We start from the raw sequence: 9,771 nt of genomic DNA, 5'->3' as shown, positions 1-9,771 counted from the left end.
AAACAAATCGTATATGAATGACACATTAATATAGCGAAATTTTGGATATAAATTATTAATATAACGCGACTTTGAGATAAAATATAATATAACGCAATTTTTGCGGTAATAGGTACTATGTTGGTTGTCAAGTGCGATTTGCACCACTTCATTATTGGATATGAGTTATTTAATTTTTCTATAGTCGTGTTTTGACTTAAAATACTAAAGTACTTATGCTATGTATGTACATATAAGTATATGTGCTGAGTATTCGAGTTGACGTCGAAGTTTATAATAGTGCGAATGAATGTTTCGATTTTTGTTTCACCCAGTTTATAACTTCTCATTTTGTTCGTGTATAGGGGAGAATGCCAGAGCAAACCGGCGGGTGGCAAGGCCGAGGATATTAAATTTACTAATGTATATTATAAGCTACTATAATTCAAAATAATGTATACATTTCAATGCTTTGAGATGCAGTGAGAATGCGTTGCGATACTAGGAGGTCGGAACTAGAGCATAGAAATTTATAATTTATTACAATTGTAATAGCATAAAATATACATAGATAAATTTAATGTCCTCTACCTTTTCGTCTGCCGCACTGGTCCTTATTGTCCAATTCGATAGGTATCATAAAAATACAGGATGTTTTTATTCCCATTTTGTCGGTTCGATTCCCATGCAAGGTAAGCGCTTTTTAAAATCTAAAAGCAAAATATTCTACCAACACTATTTAAAGTACTTTCCCTTCGTGTAGCATAGCAATGGAAAATGTATAGAAAATCACATAATATATAATAAACTATGAGCAACTGATTTCCATTACTAATATATTGATGACAACGACGGAGCCTCAGCACAGTGGTGTGTTTAAGTCTCCGCTATATATGTGTATAAGCTAATATTACACATCCTAAATTAGCACATAAATATACAAATCTAGGAAATTAAACTATTTTTAGCTGATTTAAAAAAGGAGGAAGTTCTCAATTCGGCTGTACGTTTTTTTTTGTATGAGTGTTACGCGATAACTCGGCATTTGTGAACCGATTTTGATGATTCTTTTTTGGAAAGAGGGTACCTCAGATGTGGTCTCATTTAAATTTGAAGAAAATATTCCACCACTAAGGGTGGCAAACTAGGGTATGAATGACTTTCGAGGCCGGTTTTTTTAGTATTCTGTACTGATTCGGATCAAAATCACAAATATTTGTTTTTTTCAAACAAACCGCCGTTATTTATTAGCCGTGACCTGTGTGGGGCCAGAAACGTTGGTTTGTTTGAAATAACTAATATTCGTGATTTAGATTCGAAAAAATAGTTTGATTTCCTATGTGTAACAATCGCGAAAACCTAATAACTCGATATATACAAACGTAACTAACTGTCAGAGATTGAAATATCCTGCAGACATAAAATTAATAATACATTGTGAAGCTCGTAATTCACCTTTGTTTACGAACGAAGCTTTAAGCACCTCAAATTTCAAACAAAAGTCTTCCCAAAGGGACGAAAAGAGGTCGATTTTGGGTTACGTGTTTCACATTCAAAATAGCGCATTATCGTTCAATTTAGTAGAAGACCGCTCCATCGATTTTGGGCTACATGTTACGAATTCCCACTAGTCACATATCACATTCGTATCATCGTGACGTCAACTAAGCCTCCCCACAATGTGTTTGCGATTGTACCTGACCAGCTCCACGTGTACCTGGCGAAATGACAGACAATCTTCGGAAATGCTTGTTGATATTTTGTAATACGTTTACAATAAGGACGATTATTTTTTATGATTAAAATATATATTTTCTATGTAAATCAAATATTAACTTTGTTGTGAAAGAGTTCGTCTCGAGAATTTTACCTATTTCTGCCGCCAAGCAGTAATTTGAGCATTATTGCGTTTCGGTTTTGCAGGGTAAGGATGCTGGTGACATTACAGGCACATGGGACTTGTCATCTTATGTCTCAGGGTCACGGGCGCAGTGGCATTGACTCTCAGATCTTAGAGATTTAAAGTTCTGAGTTGCTCTGCTGCTTTGGATAGGTAAGTCTCTTACCGCCAGGCGCACAAATTGTTCGTCCCGTCATTTAGCACCATAAAAAATCTAGTATCACTGAAAATTGTATAACGCACGTGACAGTACATAGTGTAAGTAAATACCTTTTAATGTACTGCAGTATACATCCACAACAAAGGAACAGGTCCCAAGAATCGTATAATATCAGTCAATTATCCCCAGAAGTTCTATTGCTCAAACTCAAACCTGTTTAATTTATCGCGAATAGTTGCCAGTTAAGACTCGGCTCATTGTTGTTTGACTTGCGCCAATAAGGGGTCAGAATGTCAGGGGTAAAGGGGTATTATACTCTTTAGCAGATGGTCAGGATGATTGGTTTCATCGAAGTCAATAAAGTTTTAGAATTTATTTGTTTATAGTCAATGCTGAGTTGTTAGATTAATTATTACGTATTTATTTTACTATTAATGGCGTAACCGAGGAGTCAAATTAGGATTCTCTTTAGACACAATGAATACTCAATAACAAATCTGCCTCAGAATAGTATCTAAAACATAACTAGAACTAATTCAGAAATATCTTTCTTAAAATTAACTTTTCTATATGTACCGCCGTTGTTTGCGATTTCCATAACACAAGTGCTTTAATTACTTACTTTAGAATCAGAGCAACGTACGTGATGTTGTCTAATATTTATTTATTTATTAATAATGCCGGGATCGCCACAGATGTTCGCTCTAGTTTGGAAAATTATGATGTAATTGATGATGTTAATTGTGTATAATCAAATACACTGCTCAACAAAGTCTAGGGAAAAAGGTTATTATAATATTTTTTTCGAATTTCACAAACTGTTTCCTTACATTTTGTACATCAAGAGAAGCGTTATTTATTTATTTTAATGATAAAACAATAAAAGCGTTGTGAAGGAAAAAAAAAAATGTGTTATAAAATATTTTTTTTTATAAAATTAAAAAATAATGTACTCTAATAGTGAAAATTCTTAAAAAGCTTTTAATACTTAGTCGGATCACTCAAGGCATTAGTCACAGATCTACAACGGCGTGGCATACTAAGTATGAGGCTGAAAGGATGAAAATCGAAACAAGCATCTTCAGAAAAAAGTACATGCGCCCACTTAGTTACAGTCCAGTGCAAACCTGCGTTATCCCACCATAAACGGCGTTCTCGAAACGAATTAATTCAACTTTTGGTTTTTTGCGAGTTACTGGCGGATGCAACAACACACTGATAGCGCCTAGATTCCAACACACCCACAGCTATATCTCTTCCCGCGTTGTTTTTGTGATTTTAAGCCTCAAATCATGATGTGATATGACGCTTAAAATCACAAAAACTAATAAAAGCAACGAAAAATTGTTTAACAAAAGAAAAACAAACGTGTAGTGATCATAAACTCGCAATTGTTTACTATAGAAAAACCTGTGCGCTACACCCATATGATCGTCTTTAAAGTGAATAATACTTCATATGTGATTTCTATGTAATTTTTCAGGTCCAAGATAAAAATGTGGTGTAAAATGTAGTAAACGCAATAATGTTTGTTGCATTTTAATTACTTAAATTATACCTCTTTTAGATACTATATTACTGTAATAATATATTTGAGCGAGAAGTTTATAAGTTTTTCATCAACAAAAATCAGTAAAAACGAACTATGTGAGAATGTGTAAGCGAGGTTTACACTCTGAGGCAACAACATTTAAATTTTAAATTTGAGTAATACAACCGCGTGGTCGTCGCGTAGGCTAATGACAAGCCAGACTCGCCCGCGCTCGGGGCGCTCATTTAAGTTAAAACGTAAAAGCTAAACAAATAGAGCGTACTTTGCCATGACAGTTAGATCCGCTCGGCGTGAGCGCAATGAAATTCGTGTCGAATAAATGCGCCCAAAGGCGGCGATAGAAGGTTTTTCCCCACGTTTTCCTGTTAATTTCAAAATGCTTTTAGTTTTGTTTTATTTATTTTTAATTTCGAACCAATTTAATACCGTTTTCATTTACATTTATAAATTTCAGTGGCTAGTATTTTTTCTAAAAAAAATATTGAATAAGTTAATATAATTGGCTTGTTCCATAGACTATGTAGAGTAGAGTTTATTACTTTATGAGTTCTAGCGTTCGATAAAAGTGTAAAGTATGTTTATCAGGATTTTTCGTTTGTTAACTGCCTCCGTGGCCGAACGGTTACCATGACGGACTGCCACGCACAGGTCCCAGGTTCGATTCCCGGGCCGGGAGAAATAGTTGTATTGCCTACATTTATTTCTTTCGTGAGTTTGGGTGTAATTTCTGGATGTCTTTGTGTGTATCCATGGCACCCGCGACCCAGGGTTTCCCTAGCTATGTTGAGTGTGAGCGTTATTATTATTATTATTTTTCGTGAGTAAAAATATGGACGACTCTGCACTGCCTCTGGTTACTATAACTAACTTCTGAAAGTTCATGATAAACGTAAACGTACTTTTATATACTATTATTCGGAAGTGGAAAATTAAGCCTTAGGAAGCCAAGGTAGCTCAATAGTTTGACCTACCGCCTCTCAAGTAAAGGCCATGGGTACAAATCTGGGCTCACACCTTCGAATTTTTCGGAATTTATGAGCGAAATTTAATTAGAAATTTACTATGAGCTTTTCGGCGAAGGAAAACATCGTGATGAAACCTGCACTATGAAGAAGGTTCACAACCCTCGGAAAATGTGTGAAATCCCAATTCGCATTGGGTCAGTGTGGCGGACTATGGTTTAAACTAAACCCTCGCTTGAGAGGAGACCTGTGCCCAACAGTGGAATGTATAAATGGGTTGATGACGACTGTACATTAAGAATTTTGTTTGTTTGTGTTGTAGTTTTAATCATATTACTAACATTTGATACTTTACGTTTAATGTGTGGGGCGGATTTTTGCTTATTATCTATCTATAAAATACTTTAACTTTACAAATAAAAACACTGTATATGACGTATTAGATTAGTCATTAGATCCAAATATGTAATAAAAAGGGTACTTAACAATAGCAATATATGAGAACTTTTCCAATTCTCATTCTCAGCTGACTATCAAACTTTATCTTTACTTAGACATAACACAATGTTATATCTTAACAATGTAGTATTTGCTGAACAATGTAGATCAACTTGGGTTTCGTAATACTAAGTAAATCTACATATAAACGCTACGCTCTCGTAACTGCTACGTAGCGTAGGAGTTTCTTTGGCTACGTGGCGTAGCAATTGTCCGAAGAACATTGTTGTTTAAATGTGATTGGCCAGCATTGTACTGCGAAATACTAACGTATGGAAGAACCTCGTAAAAGCAATGAATTGTGAAACAATGAACACGGCAACTGCATTGCATTAATAGAAATAAAGCAGCGTTGAAAAAGTTTATACCTTTGTAATCTTAGTTGAAATAATGTTCATATTGTGTCAGACGGATGAACAAATTTTCATTTGTATTAATGGGAGTAGAGATGTACATCACATGCTATAGCACCTGCTGTTGCTTGTGGGAAAGTTGCTACACAATAAGTAGAGTAGATGAGTTACGTACTGCACTCAAATGACTACCCTAAAGGCGCGTTCAAATTAGCCGCTGTTAGCCGCGCTGCAGCCGTGCGGCGGTCGCGCTGCAACCGCGCGGCGGCCGCGTGTCTTTCGCGCTGCTGAAGTGCGACCAAATTTTTAGTGATGTTTTATCTTTCGACTCAGTTACACGATGGATTCTGACGAAGAAACGTTACTTTCACTTATTTTGTTAAAACCGATTAAAAAAAAATTAAAACGTATTAATATAATCGACAACGTATAATCGACATTGTCGATCGACAACGAGAATTGTAGACGTTTTCGAGTTGTTTCGGTGTGTTTATTGAGAATGTGACATTAATTTCTAAATCCAAGATTTTTGCCAAGAATTTTCAAAAATTTATTTTTGGTGATCCTTATGGGAATGGCATTTATATCTGAGTACATGATGGCTAACACGACTTTTCTAAATGCAAGATGGCGGGCACGATTTCTCAAATAATGGTGAGTTGAATATCGTTTTCGATATATTTGGGGGTGTTCATTACGAATATATCACTTATTTGTAAATCCAAGATAGCGGACACAATTTTTCAAAAATGCAATATGGGTATTCTTTTCGAGGTATTTGGGGGTTCTCATTACGAATATAGCACTTATTCGTAAATCCAAGATGGCGGCCACGATTTTTCGAATAGTGGCCAGTTGCGTATCGTTTTCGAAGTATTTGGGGGTGCTCATTACGAATACAGCACTTATTTGTAAATACAAGATGGCGGACACGATTTTTGAAAAAAATGTAATACAAATGCAAAAAAACCGCGCGGCGGCGCGGTTGCAGCGCTTCTAGTAGTTGTATGAAAAGTGAAAATCGCGCGGCCGTCGCGCGGCTGCAGCGCTGCTGCAGGGCAGCTAGCAGCGGCTTATTTGAACGCGACTTAATACTCTGGCCCACTTATATCTACATAGACGCCACAAGTGTACGTACTTCGCGTGCCCAAAGTAAGTGAAATTCACTTACTTGCCGCTGCTACACTTCAGAACGCGTTCGACCGTTATCATAGATAAAAACCAGTCGAAAACGCGAAAAAATGCATAATTGTGCCATTATAAACTGCAAAAGCACCATAACTGTGGGCAAACGGGTAAACAGGGACGTTTCCTTCCACGGGCAGTTGATTTTGTAGAAAGAAGACGATTCGATGATTTGATCAGAAGATGCATAATTTATTTTAAAAACAATTATTTTGGTTTTGTATGAGTTTCGAGAAAATAAATACGCAACCGAGTGTATGCCTCATGATTTGTAATACATTGCGGCTTTTACTTGATGCGATATATTTATGATCCTTTGTTAATACGCCGCGAATATTGAACGAACGCACTTTTGTATAATGCATTTAGTTTCGTGGTACGGCCGGTTGTACATTGTTTTGGTCAAATTTAACATTTAGTGATGTATAGTACGTTAGGCATTGACCTACCAATAGGCAACACTGTTCTTGATTCTGATCGATTTTGAAAACAAAGGGACGAAAATTATTATGACCTTAGCAATATTATAAAAATATTCTATAACTCTTTTGTTATGTCGTTTAGTCACGTTTCGGTTGTTTTTTTTTTCACTTTTGTAGTATCTATTATCAGTAGTATCTGTAATTTCGATAATTTTTGCAGCACGTTGCCTCGAATGTCCGAATATAGTGAGCAAATAATTATATACATCGCCGGATATGTAGTGCGAGTAATACAAAAAAAATATATAAAGCAAAGAATTAACAGTGCGCTGTCTTTACAAAAACCTGGTGTTGGTCATACGTATGAGTTCGTTGCTTTCGAGGGCGAAGGTGGTCTAGTTTATCTCATCTAAGATGCTATCCAAATATGCAGAGTAGCAGAGTTAGAAATTCGAGAAATAATAAACAAATCACAAAAATTTCACACGAGGCTGTCATTAAGTAAACCTCTTCTGATTAATAAGAGTTTCCCATATTTTGTCAGCAGTAACATTTTCATTTGTCTCGCCATTCATCAATTTGATCAATTACCAACAGAAAACCATCTAGTAAAATTAATTAAGGCAGTCGCAAGTTATATATCTTGACGTGCGTTTTCATTATTTAAGTTAATCGATAAGATCTTCTATTACAAAAAGATGTTATATAATAAGCTCATTTTACTGGAAGGACAATAATTTTAATATTTGAAGTCGATTAAAAATTATTTTTTCAAGTAATCAAAATTTTTTAGAAACAAGTAAAATAAAGGATTAAACTATCTTATTCTAGTATTTTTCTACTATTTTAATATTACGACCAAGTACTTGTAATCAACTAGTACTTGAACAAAAATTATTCTATTTAGAATCGATTAATTGAATGAATACGCGTGTTTACGCGTATTCCGTTCAATCAATCGATTTAGAGCTAGCGGAAGGAGATTTCCAACATTAAATAGCTCATGTGACGTGGGTACAAAAAATGTGTCACGCTTGGTTTTCATACAAATGGCTGTACTTGCGGCGTCTATCTGATAGATAGATATATGTCTGTGCTGCCGTCTCGCGTTTCAGTGTGGCAGGGTTCATATGAACTCGAACATTACAAAAATTTTCGCGCCCGGAACGCTTCCGTCGCATTCCTCTTTTCTATTTTCGTTTTTCTCCTTGTTTCTCTTCTCTATTCGCTATCGCGACAGTCTACGCATTACAACTTACGTGTATACTGTTGGTTTTGATCTTGCTACTGCTGGTCCTGGCTTTGGGGCGCGTGGGAGGGGTGTGCAGCGCGGGGGGAGTGCTTAGTGGGCTGTTATCACCGGTCCCGCTGCCGCTTGTATTTGAACTCGATTTCTCCGACCCGGAGTTGCTAGACTGTTAATTAAAAGAAAAAATGTTTAAAACACATTTTTTCCCATACAGATATGATAATCGGAGTAAACGATTATTCAATAGGAATAACGAATTCCGAAAGACGACAAACCCATTTCATTGGAACCCCAATTTATTCCTTTGAAACAGGTTTCATTTGACAACGATTTGGGTTCAATTCAGGTAAGTCTAATAATAAAACAAATACATTGGTCGTTCATTAAATTCTCAGCCGTGTTAGAGCTTTGTCCTGTCCTTTCATCAATCATGCACTGGTCAAGTCCGGTAGAAATCTAAAAGTGCTATTTATGTCTCTACTTTCAGCTTTGCGCCTATGGGATATTTAGACTGTTTGTTAATCCTTTAGGTATTTAAATTAGGCAAGTCGTCCCCTTTAGTAAGAATGGGTGCAACTTTCCAAATTAGAACAAAATTATTTGGAATCAGAATTGCATGTTTTAAGTAGTGCGCTTAAAATTCATTTTCGTTAAAACTTGCAGTTACGCCCTTGTTGTTGTTGATTGTTATTATTATTTTTATATCTATTTTAGACTCTATTTCTAACTCTATTTTATTATTATTACTATAGAAAAAAAAGTACAATTAACAAAAAGAAGCGAAAAAAAAAGTTTCGGGAAAACAACTTTCACAAAGCTTCTTCTCTCGCTTTTTACTTATTATGGAAGACATGTATTAGAGACACATCGATTCCATTTTCTGTAATTTTTGCAATCATTTATGTTGATATATTTTACATTTATGTAGCAATAAATGTGTAATCGTATTTTAGTTACCTAGCTAAAAAAAACAATAAATAATTGATTCCCCATTTGACGACTGCGGTAGCCCTACGGTTTGCTTGTAGGCGCTGGATGATGAATAAGTAGGCTTAACTAAGTAATAAGAAGTAGGTGAATAAACTTATTAAAAAAAAAAAAATATTGCTCAAAATGAGTGCGGCAATAGGATATTGGTAATTGGATGTTTAATAAAAATGAAATTGACTTGATATACCACCATAAAGCACACATTTATTATCAGCTCGGTGTTACAAAAAACTTCATTCAAAATAAGTTGATAATAATCGTTCCAGGGAAGCTATTTTTGAATGAAGTCTCAACTGCTCATTCAATGTAGGTTTAGCTCTTTTCACTATGTGAATTTATTTAGATCTCAAGAACTTGCGTCGTAGGGCTAGTGGTTTTAGTGCTACAGTATCCAGCATAAAATTATTGCTAATATGTTAATATGTTATGGCCGTTTATCTACTTATTATTTGCATGCATAAACACGCGCGCGCGCACACACACACACACACACACACACACGCACGCACGCACGCACGCAC

At 35.6% G+C, this 9,771-nt stretch overlaps 1 protein-coding gene across 1 annotated transcript in view; it reads right to left on the bottom strand.

Moving 5' to 3' along the window:
- The window catches only part of LOC113226639 (protein teashirt), a 488,243-nt gene that overhangs the window by 34,950 nt on the left and 443,522 nt on the right, over nt 1-9,771 (bottom strand). The window contains exon 8 of the mRNA XM_026459357.1: nt 8,271-8,426. Within this exon, the coding sequence (XP_026315142.1) occupies nt 8,271-8,426 (156 nt within the window). The remainder of the gene's footprint in view (nt 1-8,270; nt 8,427-9,771) is intronic.

The sequence above is a fragment of the Hyposmocoma kahamanoa genome, unplaced genomic scaffold (assembly GCF_003589595.1).
Source record: "Hyposmocoma kahamanoa isolate Upper Pololo Valley unplaced genomic scaffold, ASM358959v1 192, whole genome shotgun sequence".
Classification (NCBI taxonomy): Eukaryota; Metazoa; Arthropoda; class Insecta; order Lepidoptera; family Cosmopterigidae; genus Hyposmocoma; species Hyposmocoma kahamanoa.
Note: the sequence above shows the minus strand (reverse complement) of the source record. Positions and strands in the feature narration are given on the sequence as shown.